A 16,984-nucleotide genomic window follows, 5' to 3' on the forward strand; every position below is an offset into this window, starting at 1 on the left:
AAGTGCTTGTTCTTGCATCTCACTCGTGGTTCAAAGTGTATACATGTGCTGTGTATAAATGATTTTAAAGGTTTTGACCTCATCCCAGTTACTATATTACAGTATTTAAAATGCTACAGAATAAATACTGATATGAAAGTTTAAAAAGAAAGAAGGAAGAGAAAAGTGCTCTTGAAAAAAAACCCCAACAACTTTTGATAAATGGCAACTTACCACAGGTTCATCTGTTAATGCCTGAATGTGGTATCACAGGGTGATCCAAATCCCACTGGATGGCCAGAGCAATTTATTATTTTGATTTTCATCTGAAAATGTGTAACTGGAGCCACTCCATTAACTTCAGTTTTTCTTTGTTGTGTGTGTGTGTGTGTGTGTGTGAAAGATATATAACCTAGATAATCCCCTTACAAATAGGGAAAGTTTTTTAATTTTTCCTCTGGGTAGCTCGAATTTCTTGATACAGTAATGTCCAAAGCATTCAGGATAACCAACCATTCAAAATATTCAAGTTTATGGAAATGATTCTGCTGTTTGAAAACCACCATTTTTACACCAAATATACATGGAAATGCACATAGAAATGTCAGGAGATAATCGGGAATTAAATACCCTCCACCTCTCCAGATATCTCCCAAATCAGCTATGCCAAGTAAAGAAAGATGGCTTCTGGTCAGTTACGTCGCTGAACTCCACATAAATGAATTTTCAGACCTGGTGGAAATGAAAAGGAGCGTGCAAGGAAGGAGCTGTAGAGATGCTCCACCCGGCGGCCAGCCCCACTCCTGCACCGCATCCCTGCCGGAGCGGCTGCCTGAGAAACACAGCTTTTGCTTTTCATCGCAGCCAGAACACTCACGTTTCATTTCAAAATTTTGTGTCAGAAGCAAAAAGACGTCTACTCTCTAGGCTGCATGTTTTCCAGCACACACAGCCGTGTTTTCTTCGTTCCATGCCCGAAGGATGCAATTCAGACACATTTTTGGCTCTGTAAATGGCTGTAGTGTTGTCACGTTTTTTTGGCTCTGTAAGTGGCTTGACAGAGAGCTTTGGGCTGGTCAGTAGACGAAAGAAGAGGGAGCCTTCTTGCATCCACAGTCCCATTTGATGGAGACAATGCAGCTACCCATGCAGAAGCAGGCAGATGAAGCCATCCCAGCAGGCTGAGCCCAGATAATAGGACACAGATGATCGGCTAAAGAGCCTCCATGCGGAGACCGCCCACAGCAGAGCTCCCGCAGAGCTCTGCCCTGCCAGCATCTCCTCCTTTTCCAGCATCAGCAAGGCACGGCCCCCGAGCCCGGAGACAAAGAAAACACATCACTCCCCCAAGCAGATCTCTCAGCAATAGGTGCCACAGGGCTCACCAGGGCTCACCAAGATTAAAGGACTCCCATCATGCGTGAGCTAGACTTTGTGTTCTGAGAACTTTTATAAAATGGGGATGCTTTAAGCCTTCTTCAGAATAGTTTCAGTTTCCTTGTGTAGGTCTGTGCAGTGGGAACAAGTTGTGTAAGTGCCTTGCTTAGTGCTGGCCCAGCTGACCTGGTGGGTGACCTTGGTTTCTGCACCATGTGTGGGTGGCTCCATCTAACGACCTTTTGCCTCTGCTGGCCTGTCCTAGGTGACTTCTGGCTTTATCCACACTTTATTCTGGCTTTACTCATAGTTTGGTCCTGATACAGGGTTGGATGGGGGCAGAGAGGATGTTTGATGGATGAGTCCTTTCCTGGGCAAATCATCACCTCTGTCTGGTATGAGTTAGGGGGATTCCACCTCTCTCCTGGGATGCAGCTCATGCTTGCTCATACAGGGATTTTGGACTTCTTCCTCCGACAAGTCAATCCAGCCAGCTTTGCAGAAGTCTCACTGGTATGACATTTCCCAAACATCAGCTGATCCCCCCAGCATCCATCTCCATAGATTGTTACAGCCCTGTTTTATCTGTACCTGTCAGCCCCGTGTGTCACATCCTTCTGGAAGATAAACTGAGTTTTAGAATAAAACACGAGGCCAAATTCACCACTTCTTAATCTGCACAGAATCCCACAGATTCTGATGGGATTGCATGAGGTTTCCAATAGCAGGGGCTCTGGCAGCTTCTCCCATGACTGTGTGTTGCTTTCAGCAACATTTCTTAACACAGTGATAGAACTCATTTGGTGAGATAGCTATTAAAAGAAATTTTTGTTGAGACTAGTACAAAATCCAGGGTTTATTGGTCTTTGAAAAAGAAAGAAAAAAAGGTTGTAGTGGTTTTTTTTTTCCTAATGGCTCTATATACATTCATCTGTAACTTCTACACAGATCCAAAAATGGTCATGTCAAGACACTGGGTTTTTCTAGAGGAATATGAAAAATTGGAGAGGGAGGAAGAACTTTGCAAAACTGAGTTGTGTTCAAATTTATTTTACAGAAATGTAAAGTGGTGTCTTTATTACAGCACATCAATTTCCTCTAAAGGAAAAAGAGCCCTGCATGGTGCAAATTATTTCATTTACAAGAGGAAGATTTATGGGCAAAGAAGCTTTGGAGGGAATCAAAGGCAAAATGATTAGCATTAGGAATACAGGAGAGAAGAAGGAAAGCAGCATATGCTGTGTATTCCAGTACCTTCATAAAAACTCTGGAGTTCCTCTGGCAGGTCTTGTGGCTAAATAGTCTTGGATCCAGCATAGCTGAAATTTAGTGGAACTCTATTCTGAGCTATGTAGAGTCCATTGGAAAACACCAAGTACTACCATCTGGACTTAAACCTTTGAGCCATCTGAACACTGCATAGAAAGCTGAACAGGTACCAAACCCGTGCTGGGGGAAGGGCTGGGAAGCTCAAACAGCAGTGTGTGCTTCCTGCCATAAAAATGGTAAATAATATTGTGATATTGTAAGGCTATTGGGGTGCAGCCATGGGAACAGGCAGTTCATGACTGGGGAAAAACCCAAGCCTTTGTGTCCCAGTTTTCCAGTCAGTTCAGTACTAATAGCTGTCTTAATGCTCCTGGTTATTCCAGCATCTTGCCCTTACACCTCTCCTAACTGATAAGCAGATATGCAAGATAAATTTTTATCTTCTTAAGTCAAGCATACCTTATATGCTGTTATAGCCAATGGACTAAACATACTGAAAATCAGCCTTTCCTAAATATGTGCATAGGTGGTCCATAGATGACATCAGATGGTTGCAATCTTCCATAATGGACCCTGCAAGTATTTAAAGTAGTGCATAATATTTTTAGTATTACAAAACTTCAGAGTTCATTTTAAAAGATGCAGATGTTTCAAAATCAATACACATTTCTGAAAAGATGAAGGTAATTTGAGGGTGTGTGCAAGAGACAACTGTAACACAGTAAGTCAGCATGTTGCAGTTGATCCTTTTGGAAGATTTTGAGGATTCCTTGGCTTTAGCAGAAGCAGAGTTTTTCCACTGTGGGACATGCTCTGAAACGTGTTCAAACGTGCCCAGCAACCCTCCCAGGTAACATCATACAAGGCTACACATCATATGCAAACCCTCAATAGACTCGATATTTCTCAGCAATGTTGAAGTGAAAAAAAGTCACCTAGAGTTTGCCAGTATGTGTCACCCTGTGGTTTGGAAGCCAGGTTTGTCTTTAAGCAGACATCTGTTACAATGATGCTTGTTTGCTTGCAATGCAGAACTGCTTGACTGTGTATGGTACTGGGAAAAGGACAAAAATAACATTTGCAATATCTCTCACAGTTTGAATAGTTTAATGGATTCTTGAAAAGATCCTATTCATGCATAGTATCAACAGATGTGACCCTTCCTCTTGTGTGGATTTAAATCCCTGTCATTAATCTCAATCCCCATCTCTGCTCAGGCTGATTCCATCACATGGAGAATAACCCATGATGATAAAGAGCAGTTTGTGCAAAATGAATGAAATAAGCATATTCTGAGGGATTTTACTGTAATTTATAGCATATGAAAATTTGCCCTTCAGGGGACTGTAAATCAGCTCAGATCTATGGGGTTAGTCTACCCTAAACAAAAAGATAAAAGAAGGGGTGTGAACTTTTCCAGGTATTAAACAAATGAATTCTCTGGGGACTGCTAACTGGAAACAGCTGCTTTAAAAATGTGCTCAGAGCTGTCCCTGCAAAGTTTCTCAGCCTTACATAGAAATTCACAGTCAAAGATTTAATAATGGCAGGATTCCCTTCTCTTTTCACGGTCTGGGGAAATATAACAACCTTCAAGTTGCTTTTGCTATCACTTTATAAATTTCTTTCCTTTGGATCTTTGTATTTATAGTGGAAACTGCTTTCTTTTAGCTGGGCTTCCTGAGAAATCTGAAAATGTGGCAAAACCAGGGACATGCTGTGCCTCTTGTAAGGAATTCCATCAAATAAAGCAGACAGTTTTACAGCTGAAGCAAAAGGTATGAACACTGATCACTCATGTCTTTACCAGACTTGCATGTTTTACAACAACTGAGGTTAATTTCTATGTTTGGAGCTGTCATTGACATGTGGTTCTTGTACATACAAAGAGGATGGCAATGTATTTTAAACTCATGTAGGAATGGCATCTCTGCCTTATGCTCCTGTACAACTTGTAAGCAGATTGCTCCCCAAGTTTGTGGAGTTGTGTTACCAAGCTCGTGGTAACAGAATCTGACACCCATCCCAGGCTGAGCCCAGGTTTTTTGGCAATCTGTGCTGGCCCAAGATTTTCATTCACTCTGAATGAACAGCATTTTGGACATGATCCACCTTCAGAGTAAGCACGTGCAAGACATTTCATAGATGCAGGAACATGATTTTTTCATTAATAGGGTTCTGATACAGAATGCTTGCCAAATAGGTGTGGGTCTAAACAAAAATAACACTAGCTTTAAATAGGAGTTTCCTCTTAAAAAAGAAAAACCCTCAGTCACAATCCTTTTTTTACTTTTTTTGTTTTCACCTATTCCTTTGCAAGTAGAGAATAGTGCACTTAGAAACCTATCCTGGGCTTTATTTGCTCCCATATGTAGCTTCCTTTTGCACTTTAGTAGGATTGAAATAATGCAAAGACCCAGCCTCAGATTTGAAGAGCCATTTGCAGGGATGTAGGTGTAATGACTTTTCTGGTGACATCTCCTTTGAACACTGAGGTTCTCTCAAATTGAAGCTGTCTGTGGGAATATTCTCAGCAATTCATTCTGACAGGCTGTAGTTATTTCACCCAGGGTGCTCAATTAATTTCTTTCCATTGTGTCAAAACACTATTTGGTGTATTCACTCATTGCATTTGCTGTTACTGATTTAATATTAGGAAGAAAGAAATCTTCTTCATTAAAGTGAAATTCACTGATGTTGGAAATACTCTTTATCTCCAAAAATCTCAAAACATCATGTATTCTTTCTGAGTCAGTATGAACACAAACATGGAAGTGACAGAATCTCATGTGTGATGGAAATCCTGTTTTTCATAAAAATGGTAGCAGAGAGGTTAAAAAAGGATCTATGATTTCCAGTGGCTGTTTCTCCAGCTGATGTCTATGATGCTGAACAGGCTCACACTGACCTCCAGGGAAGGATCTGGGGGTCACATTGTTGGCCACATTGTTTACTCGAGAATTGATTGATGGAATTAATGGAAGTTTTTTGTCTAACTTCTGCTGTAGGATGCTTGTGTTCAAAACTCATTCCAAGAAAATTCACACTACTGATACCTGCCACTGTGGGCGTTTGTACAGTAGCTGTGGACAAATCAGGCAGCTCACTCTTGCTTCATAGCTAAGTCCTGTCATAGTCCCTAACATAATTTTTCCCCCCTCTCCCCCTAGTGAAACCTGATTGACTTGGCATCCTCAGGGGGAGCCCACTGGGCTCTGCTCCACACAGAAAGAGCTGAAACAGAAGGTTCCCAATACCCTCAGCAACTGTTACCCCACAGAAAGGAGAGGTTTTGTCTATGCTGAATGGAGACCTGGCCCCATGGTGCTTCTCTGCCCGGGGAGACATCATCCCTCATGTTTCACCAGCCACTCCCCCTGGCCAAGTTCTCCTGGGGAGGACATCTCTCAATAGCTGTGGCTAAAGCTGTTCTGTTTTGCATAGAAAAGTTCATTTCTGTCTGCCAGGGAGACGGTTTGTGAAATGAGTCCTCAGTCTTGTGGTTAAAGCTTTCAGATTTTATGAACTTTTCAAAACTGTGGTTAGCAGAAATGCCTGTCATCTCCAATGAGATGCATGGTCCTGATAGACTAGAGGTCTGCAGGCAGTCCTAGGTTGATCTAAGGCCTTGATGAAAGGAAGAAGAGTGGAAAGCTGAAAAACTGGGGAAAAGATATCTGACATACTGACACACAACCAACAATTAAAAAAAGAAGAAAAAACTAGTAAGCTTGATCCTATTGCACAGATGTGTTTAAACATCTTAATTAGAAAGCCATGTTTCACATCACTCCTGACAAGCACTGTCCAGTTTTCTAAACCACAGACCTCCTAGAAACTATGCAAAATTCCAAATGCAGCATGCAATACAGTACATGGAAACCTTTCTTCTAGAACAGTCTTTCTTTAGAATTTACCCTTGCTAATATTTGCTCTCATGTGGGAGGAAAAAAAATGTTATTTTCCAAGGGCCATTAGGATTTGGAGCTGTAGATGGAGAAAGCCAAGGTTACCCTGGACTAGGATCCTGGTTCAGTTAAAAGGTGAAACAGAAATTAGGCCAGTGAGTATAGCCAATAGCTGAGAGGATGTGAGTCAACAACAAAAACACATGGTTTGGCCCAGTGCATGTAACAACCATTTTCTGGCCAGAAGATATCAAACAGCAATGAGCTAGACCAGAGCCTGGGTATTTTGGCACTCCTAGTGTGTACTTCAATTCCAGCTGAGTCAGTGGGGAAGCATGCAAAGATACTTTCACAGCAGCTATGTGATTTCTTTTCTAGCTTGTTCAGATGTTGTAACAGCCTGGCTGGCAGGAGCAAGTAAATTTTTAAGCATTAGAAGAGAATACACTTCCAAATTCATTTCAGGATGAGCCTTTGCCACTTAATGCACCTTTTTACTCCAGTCTGATCATTTGCAGTATAACCTGAAGAGTTTTCATGGCTGGGTCTATGTACTAAGTGGCATCTATTTATCAGCTGATATAGTTATAGATCCCCAGAATGACATATCTTACACACAAGCTAAAAAAAGGACTTCAATTAACCTGCCACTCAATTGTGGCCACCCCTAAGGAAAAGCACTCACTGATGACACTGAAAATATTCTCACAAAAACTACTTTTAAAATATAATACTCTCTGATAGTCACGGGATTTTACTTTCTGTCGCTGTTTTGGCATGGCAGCATTGGCACTGCAGAGTCCTTGGTTAATTTCTGTCACATAGTGGAAGTTTTGAACCATGGTCCTTTCAAGCCTTTCCTATGTATCCAGCCAGGAACCTGCTCTGGACAGGACACACCTCTAGGAAACCATATTTTGCTGACCAGAGAGAGCCAGTAGACATTCCCATGCTGGTCCCTGGCCAGTGAGGCTGTGAGAGCCCCCAGCCACTGAATTTTCCTCTTCAGCCTCAGGGGTAGGGTGTTGTGTCCCACAGAGCAGCCTTCCATCTTCAGTTTGATCTGTGCTGCATTGGCTGGGAAGTTGGCTGAGAAAGCTGGGAGATCACTGGTACACAAAGCACATGTTTTCCTTTAAAAACACAGAGATGACAGCTCACCCCAGAGCTATAGGTGTGCTGAATCCCTATTTTCTGTGTGAAAAGCAAATTCATAGGAGTAAGAATATAAGAAACAGCCTGTGGGACTTCTGTGAAAATGTGACCTCATCCAGCCACTGATTTCTGCAGGGGTGGAGTCAATCTATCAAATTCTTGTTAGTCTTACTTCATGATTCTTGATTTGCTTATAGTGCAGTCATCTGGTCCTTGGAACTGCAATTCTCTCCAAAACCTAACTCACAAATGGCTGATAAATCCTTGTGTTCCTGTTATCATATTTTGAGTTCCAGTCTCAAAATCAAAGTGGCATTTGGAAATGCCACCAGGGAACTATCTCAGCATTTCCGACTTTTTTTTCCTGCTTTTTTTTCTCAGAACTGTTCTGTGCATTCATCCCCAAACTACAAGCAGCACTGTCTGCCTTTAAATTGTAATCCTTAAGCAATAACATTTTTGCCAAAGGAAATTTTCCCAGTTCTAGTAGGTACTGCAGCTGCATAACACTGTTTTTTCCCTGTGCATTACAAACTTTACGTGTGCAGTAATGGCAGAAGAATGTATGTCAAATAATTACAGAAACATGTTGGAGTCCTGAGAACAGCCTAGGTCAGAGAAGTACAGATAGCAGATGAAAAGCTTTGTCAGATAGCAGGAGTCATCATCTATTTTATTCAATGCAGCTCTCACAGGCAAATGTTGCAGAATTCAGCATCAGATTATCCAATGAGCCAAATTCACTCAAGAAACAACAAAACTCACCCAGGAGTAGGACTGCACTGTTATTTCTGAAACAGTTTCTAGTTCAATTTGGCAGAGCAAAATCCCTAAATCTACATGCAGCTACTCACTACTAATAAACTTCTTTCCTCACTGCAGACCAGACTCCTGGCTTGTCATCTCCCTTCAGCTGCCTCTTAGGAAATTAAACATTTGCAGAATATTTCTAAATATGCTTAATTATTAAATATATTCAACTGGATAGATGAATGTTTCATGGAAAATTAAGCAGTTAAGGGATAATGACACTTTAAACTAGAGAGTGCAATTCTCCTTACATTCTCACTTACTTTATCTTTGTGCCTCTTTGCAGAGCAGATCCAGACATCTGATGGGTTAAACAATGTGGTTACTTTCCAGGGCCAGATTCACAAAGGAATTAGGGTTCTCATTAAAACTATGGAAAGCGAGTGGCTTGTGCAGCAATTTAATATCTGAGCAAATATTGCCCTGAGAAAGGCAGTAAATGAATAAAGGAAACTTCAAATAAAGAAAAATAAGTTTCCTGAGAAGCAGTAATGAAACTCAGGTTTTTTCTGAATTTGTAGCTGTATCTCTCCTGAGTTTCCTCTGCCCTCTGTTGGGTTGGCTTGCAGTATTTCCACAGTGACTTGAAAAGTGAGCAGACTCACAGAATAAGAATGTTTTTCTGATTGTATCAATCAAGGATATGAATAAACACACTATATTTTCCTGAAGTATTTAAGTAGCTGTTTTTTCACATGAAAGCTTAAGTAAGAGTGATTTAACTGACTCTGCACTGAAGGTCTTACATAGATTTTTTTTTTTTTTTTTGGCAGGTTGCTTTGCTGCCAAATAACGCTGCTGATCTTAGCAAGCAAATCACTGGTGAAAAAGTGCTTGCCTCTAATGCATATATCCCTGGCCCCCCAGGCCAGCCTGGCCAACCAGGCCCTCCAGGTAATACCAGAAGGATGGAAATGTGTAAAAGTGCTAGGACTAAAAAACTAAACTTCAGTCTTCCAGCATGATACAATTTAATATATTTCATATTTTGATTGATATATTATGTTTGCATATATGATAAATTAAAAAACAAGAAAAGCTTTATGGTCAGTCTTTGACAACTGTCTGACATCATCCATTGTGACTCCATGTGTTTCTTGGCATGCAAGCTGTGTTTGTCCTGTATGTGTTAAATTTCTCCCTCTCCCTGGGATATCTCACCTGCTTCAGTTGTCATTTCCTGTATTTTAACCCTGTCTTAAAACACTCTCCATTTCATTTCTGGAATATCAGTTGTTTTAGCTCACTGTCAGAGGAAAACAAGTGCTTTCAGTTTGCATGAGTTTGTGCCAACTCTTCTATTTTTCCTTGTCTAATTTGCAAGGATTCATCTGTTGGGTTTTATGTTGTATCCTAGATTGAAAGGAATCTGAAAAGAAAAGTATAACTCCACTCACACCTTCTTTGCTAAGTTATAGATTGAAACAATGCAAAACCCAGAGAGATTCTAAAGCCCAAATTTAATCCAGACACCTCACACATGGTGGCCAGCAATACTTAAAAGTTTGCAAATTCTGTTGAATGCTAATCTAATTTTGGGTCAGCATTAAATCCAAGCATTGTGCTGGATTTCAGAAGGATTCTTACAGAGTATTGATAAATGTTCCTTATGAGGATTGATTTGCTCCCTCCTGAACTGCACCCCACCTTCCTGTTTATATTCCCTTTTGCAGTCTTGCTTTGTTTTCTGAGCCTTTACCTCATTTTCCTGAAGGATGAGTATGTTCAGTCTTCAGTTCACCATAAGTGCCAGGACAGTAGGTTTCGAAGTTCTGCAACAGACTCTGGAGGGTAGAGTGAGTTGCTTTGCAATGTCCCCAAGGTCTCCCACCCGCTGGGTTTCCCCTGGACTCGGAGCTGTCCGAGGTACTGGAGAAACCTGCTCCCCCTGAAACCACCCCTGCTCACCTCCTCTGCTGCCCCCCACCCAGCAAGAGTCCCACGGAGTCATTACTGAACTTGAGCTGTCTCCTTTTGAAAATCCTACCTGTGCATATTCAGTCCTGCTGAATGCTTTTTACTGTCTGCATTTTATTCTCTATGTCTTTTATGAGCCCTCAGTATGATGAGAAATGTTTCCCCTTCTAATCATGAAGTGTTTCAGCTAGTGAAGTTTTAATGGTCTTTATTGTCTGCAAATGTTGATTCAGGTGCCTGAATTTCTGGTTTTTATTTCCTACTGTTTCTCTTGAGCTAAACATGTGTTTTGTTGTCTGAGTTCTTCCTAAAATGTAACATGCTCTGCTATACAGCAGAAGCTGAAAATTATATAAAGGAAAACAGAAGAACAGAGTCTCTTTTGTCCCTAACACATTGGCTACTGCACTGGGCAAAATAGAGGTGCAGCCCCCCACTGGAAAAGAACCTGCTTCCATAAGTCATGTAGATTACCTTGACCCAAAATTCCCATGAGTTTTTTGAGGCTTTCTTTTTATCACATGTTCCTCAAATATGATTTATTCTTCTTTGTGTGAAAATGAGGGGTTTATGCTTTTCTTTTCGTTCCCAGTATGTGTCCCTGAGCACCTGGCAAACTCCAATTGTTATATATGTATCTTGTTATACACAAGATTTAATTGTTTGGTGGTCATCTCTTGTAGCTGTTGTGGCAAGGGATAATGTCTCAGATGGCTGCTGATGTGCTGATAAAGATAAATTGGTTGTGTTCTTGTGGATTTGGGTGTGGCAAAGTAACCAACCCATTGGGTCTTTTAATGAATGGTGGCTCCCGACTTCTTGCACTGATGAAGCGTCCTGAAGGCTTTCCCTGGCAGGTAACTTTTGCTTTTCATTTCAGGGGCTCCAGGACCTAAAGGGAGTCAAGGAGCTCCTGGACTACCTGGACCTCCTGGACAGCCAGGCCCTCGTGGATCAATGGGACCCATGGGCCCATCTCCAGATATATCACACATTAAGCAGGGCAGACGGGGCCCCGTGGTCAGTATTCCTGTCTCCTGCCGTGCACTGCACGACTGCCCTTAGCTCCACAACGTCTCACACCCTTGTGAATACTTTCTCTTCTCTTGCAGGGCCCACCTGGAGCCCCAGGGAGAGATGGTAGCAAGGTGAGGAGAGGTACTAACTTCCATAAGATGGGCACATGCACATGTGAAGTGCAGGCTTGCTAGAGGGACTGTACACACCTGTAGTCACACCCTCTTACCACCTCATTTCCTTTGCTAAGATGAAAGCATCCTGTTGTCACACTCCTTCATGTCATCCTGCTATTTTGTGTTTGCTATTCTTAAAGTCTTGCAAAGAGTTCTGCCAGGCTATATTTCACACAGCATTCTTTTCTTTCTCTGCAGCTCTTTTGGCTTTTCCATGAAGAAATGTTGATGCTTTATCCCTTTTCATTCATTGTGAATTCTTCCTGTTCATTGATTCAATTGTCCAGGAGAAATATCAGAAATGCCCCACTCTGCTCCCACTAGAATCAGCAGCAACTTCCTTGCATTCCTCCTTCACTTCCTTTTCTTTTTCCAGACAATCATGAGCTGATGATTCTTGATCTGGGGACAGTTAAGGGAGGTGCAGAAGCAAACAGTGATTTTTTTCATTTCCTTTAGTCACAGTAAACTAACTGAGGTGATATTGATTACAGGGAGAACGAGGAGCACCAGGACCAAAGGGGATACCTGTAAGTATTCCACAGAAGGAATTTCCACAACAGAGTGATGTGCATACTAACCACAGGTCAGCCAAAAGTTAAAGAAAAAATAACTCCTGTGCCAAGATAACAGACAATTTACATGCACAGAAAATGTTGGTGGAAACAAAGTAATCACCTGTTTTCATCCAAATGTTTTTGCATACAAACCTCTTCCCTTGCTAGGTGTGTGACTGAAGGCAGTAGGTTCGTGTCTGTCTGCTTTGCAGTGATGCTGAGAAGGCAGAACCATGCAGGGTGCTACTTAGTACAGTTCAACCTCTGCTCCCAATGGTAATTTGATTCCTGGAACCTGTTAAAATCCTACCCCTCATCTCTCTCAGATTTGGGAAACTGTAAGTTTGAGTTCAGAAGAAGGAATGAGTATTGACAATCTGTTTTCAGATTAACTTGTTTTAAAAACTCTGGGGTCCTCAGCACAGAAAGGACATGATCCTGTTGGAGCAAGTCCAAAGGAGGCCACCAAGTTGATTAGAGGGCTGGAGCACCTCTCCTATGAGGAAAGGCTGGAAGAGTTGGGATTTTTCAGCCTGGAAAACAGAAGGCTTCAGGGTGATCTAATAGCAGCCTTTCAGTACCTGAAGGGAATCCACAAGGAAGATGGAGAGGGACTATTCACAAGGGCATGTAGTGATAAGACAAAGGAATGGCTTCAAACTGATAGAAGGCAGGTTTAAATTAGATATTAGATATTTATTAGGATATTAAGATACTAGGATATTCTTTACTGGGAGGGTGGTGAGACACTGGTACAGGCTGCCAAGAGGATCTGTGGATGCCCCATCCCTGCAAGGGCTTAAGGCCAAGCAGGATGGGGCACTGAGCAGCCTGGTCTAATGAAAACTGTCCCTGCCCATGGCAGAAGTGCTGGAACTACACAGTCTTTAAGGTCCCTTCCAACCTAAACCACTCTGTGATTCTAGTAATTTACTTACGGCATTTTCTCATTGGTGGAGTTTATTTTTAAGAGTGTGCCCACCAGGGTGTGCTCAGTATTAAATAGTTTCTTGTACTGTGTGAAGTCAGCTAAAAAGAAAGAATGATTCTCAAATCAGATACGTCTGCACTGTAGGTACCAGTATTTTTAGTAAGTGATGGACAGCAGTGAGATTACCATATTGAAAAGATGCTTGACAAATAATAGCAGTCTTGAAAGAATTTGTTGATTAATCATTCTAAGAATGTAATTTCTGTCAGTTTAATAACCAAGAAGACAAGAAACCAAGATTAATCTCCTTTATTCCCATGAGGTCTCAAGATAGTCTTGTGAAGTAAAGAAATTGTTAAGTGACAGAAGGGCTGATCATCTTGTAAATATAGGCTCTGTCTGCAAAAACATTTGATTCTTCTGAAAATTGTTTCCTGATCAAAGTTGGTTAAAAAACAGACCATTAGCTTTTGGCAATTGATACAAAGCAGAATTTTACTGAACAACCCCTGCAGGAGTGATTCTATTGGCAGTTTGAAAACTGTAAGAGCGAGCTGGATTGTTATTGATGGCAATGCCTTGTGACTGCAGGGCCCACCGGGTTCATTTGATTTCCTGCTGCTGATGATGGCAGACATCAGAAACGACATTGCTGAGCTGCAAGAGAGAGTGTTTGGACACAGGACTCATTCATCAACAGAAGAGTTTCCATTACCTCAGGAATTCACAAACTATCACGACACAGTAGATTTTGGATCTGGAGAAGACTACAAGCCACGGGCAACGTCCAGAAATGCCAGGATACAGAAGGCAGACCATCCTTAGCTATTCCTACTGAAAAACAAAGCCTCTTTAGAATTCTTCAATATAAAAAAAATGCACTGACAATGTAATAAATATATATATATATATATATATGTACATATATACATATATATATATATTCCCATTTTTCTTTCTGCTTTTCCTGAACCATGCTGCCTGTACTGTAGCTTTCCTGGTTCATGGTAGCCTCCTTGCAATAACGCCAAGCCTGCACTGTGCATTGTACCTAGACTATCAAAAAAGCCTTCTTCGCATATAATATGATTAAGGCATGCTCTAGCTAATAACACAGACCACAGCATTCCATCTGCCTACTTTGCATTCTATGTCCAAATGACCCAGTACACAAATTTTGCCAGGGAGAGAGGGTTAGCTGAACATCATCCCTGAATGATGTTGATAAAGAACGCCTTGGTCCACAGTTACTTTATGAATGCAAATAAATTATACCACTGAACTCAAGTCTCCAGCTACTGTCCCCAGGCTTAGGAGAGTGTGAGAAGTGGATCCCTGTTTCACAGCAGAGGCCATCTGTGAGACATGTCCTCTATTCCACCTCATCAAGGCAGAAAAAGGCAAAAAAAAAGTACATTGAAGGGTTAAACAAGGGTGCTGCTGCTTGATCGGGAGATTATTTGGCTTTGTGTTGCTAGAGTATTGTTCAGAGACAGTCAAAAGATGTGTGTGTCCTAAACTACTTTAGACACACACAAACACTAATTTTCTTTACCATTGTCCCACTGCTCAGTGTGAAGGCCAGTTTGCTTTCTCAACAGATTCATGTTGGACACATTACACAATGATAAGCAAGATAAAGGGGATGTTTAAAGCAGGAAACCAAATCAAAAGTGAATCAAGCAGGCTTATTGGCAAGAATAGAATATACCCCAGCCTTGCAGAAAGAGTCAGGTTCTAACCTCCTGCAGGTGCATGCCTTCCTTGGTGAAGTTCTGGAGTCTGAGTGAAATCAAGACCAGAGGAGAGGCCTCATGTTTGCAAAGAGCTTCCACCTGTTTTGTTCCTCTGCTGCATGAGACCAACCTTAATGGCTTTCACCAGACTGGAACACAGAGTGGCAGCATGCTTGGCTGGGCGTATGAGGAGTGTGAGTAGGTGCAGGAGTGCACATGACGGAACTTTTCAACTGGTACGAGGTGAGGTACTGCACATGGGATCCTATACTTGTGAATGGGGATAAAAGGGAGTGCCCTTTATTTACACTGGAAAATTGGATGCACAAGTTATACCATACCTCATGGATGATGTATGTTGCCATTTCTTTTGGATTACCACAGCTGCTGAGGACTTTGCCATGCTTAGAATATAAAGGAGTATATTAAGCACAAAATTTCAATGTTGTGTCTGTGTAGCTGCTACTTCTGCAGTATGTTTAGTGTTCAGTAGTGTCCATGTCACAAATGCAAAGAAAAATTTTTTACTTTGCCATGTTTTTCAGGGCTTGCATGTTCCAGTAGAATAAACAGGTAAAAATATAAGAAGGGCCTTTTCAGATAATGTGTAAAGGTTTGGATTCCCTTCCATATTCTCTGGGCCAAAAGATAGTTGGTATAGCATCAGTACAGGTCATGCTGCATAAACAGCTGGCTGTCTAGACTTTTCCATAACTTCTGTGTATTGTCTTAAGAGGATGTGTTCATTCTTATGGCCATTTCCCAATGTCTCACTGCCACTAAGCCACAAGCCAGGGCATTAGCTTTTAAGAACATGGGTGTTATGTATTTCTTTTCACATTATACCTGTATCAGTATTTACAAAGCAACACCTAAGGTGTGGGGATAGCTGAAAAAAATTATAGTAATCTAACCCTGTGGTCCTTGGGCTTCTCCCCTTTCTGGGAGGAGCTCTGCCAGCAGTTACAGATCCAAGTAATCTTGTGAATCACATACTATGAGAGACTTAAGGAGGGTACCTGTGTCCAAAAGAGGGATGGTCTTATATGCAGCAGGCTGGAAAAAAACCTCAAAGATAACATGAAATGGGGCATTTGTGTCTTACTTTCTTAATTTCAAGCAGGCAACTGAGTATAAATTACATCATTTATGAATACGCAATTTTAATTAAATTTGTTAAATGTCAAATTGTATTTTTAAATCTGGCAAATTATGGAATCCTTGCATTTGCTTACCACTGCACCCTGCTGTATTGGGCTGGTTCCCACTAGAGAATAAGTAGCTGTAGGTTTTTGACCATCAGATACTGAATGATCTAGCTTATGTTAGATGAGTCACTTCCTACATATAAACTAAGTTCTATTGCCTGCTGCCCACAAGGTGATGTATTCTAAAAAAGGCACTTATTTTAGTTCTAAGTTCTGCTTTTCCAAATAGAGGCACATACTAAATAAGAAGCTCCCACAGTTTGATCATCAAATTCAGGGAGATGCCCTGCTGTATTAAAGGGCCTGGGGAAGAGCTATTCTGAGACTGGACCAGAAAAGCAGATAAAATACATATTTCACTGTAAGTACAGCAAGTTGTCCTACAGATTCATAAATATAAACCTAACACATGTTTACATGAATTTCTGAATAGAAACCTTAGTATTTCACTTTCTGGAGCAGACATCATTGGCTTTCACAGTATTTTAAAAAAAAGGATGACAGAATGTGTTCCTTGGGTTTACCTTACCCTCAAAAATGCTTGAGTCACAGCAGCAAGGAGGGGCAAAGACCACCCAACATGACATAGGAATTCCTGCAGCAGGGAGAGTCCCTCTGAGCACAGCTGGCTCGGAAGGGTCAGCCTTTGGTCTGCGTCCAGCTGAGATCTTTGTATGGAATTTTCGCCTTTCTGATTACCTGTGTGATAACTCATAAAACATTGTATCATCAATATTTCATTCAGATTTCAGGGTAAACACATAAAGACTCAGAAAAGAGTAATTTTCTTCAGCACACCCAATGTTTCATAAAGCCAGAGCAGAAGAATTATTTCCAATGTTAAGTTTTGTTAGTTGTAGCCAGAGAAGTCATTACCTTGCAAATTATTTATTACTCTGTGGGTCCAAAAACAACAAATTCTCCCAGTAATCCAAAACAAGAAA

General features: G+C 41.3%; 1 protein-coding gene across 1 annotated transcript in view; it reads left to right on the top strand.

The window, feature by feature from the left end:
* The window catches only part of CCBE1 (collagen and calcium binding EGF domains 1), a 94,382-nt gene extending 78,496 nt beyond the window's left edge, over positions 1–15,886 (top strand). The window contains exons 6-11 of the mRNA XM_056513384.1: positions 4,297–4,403; positions 9,272–9,392; positions 11,296–11,435; positions 11,528–11,563; positions 12,103–12,138; positions 13,688–15,886. Coding sequence (XP_056369359.1) covers positions 4,297–4,403; positions 9,272–9,392; positions 11,296–11,435; positions 11,528–11,563; positions 12,103–12,138; positions 13,688–13,921 — 674 coding nt within the window. The 3' untranslated portion in view covers positions 13,922–15,886. The remainder of the gene's footprint in view (positions 1–4,296; positions 4,404–9,271; positions 9,393–11,295; positions 11,436–11,527; positions 11,564–12,102; positions 12,139–13,687) is intronic.
* Positions 15,887–16,984: the final 1,098 nt, after the last annotated feature.

This window comes from Oenanthe melanoleuca, chromosome Z (assembly GCF_029582105.1).
Source record: "Oenanthe melanoleuca isolate GR-GAL-2019-014 chromosome Z, OMel1.0, whole genome shotgun sequence".
NCBI lineage: Eukaryota > Metazoa > Chordata > Aves > Passeriformes > Muscicapidae > Oenanthe > Oenanthe melanoleuca.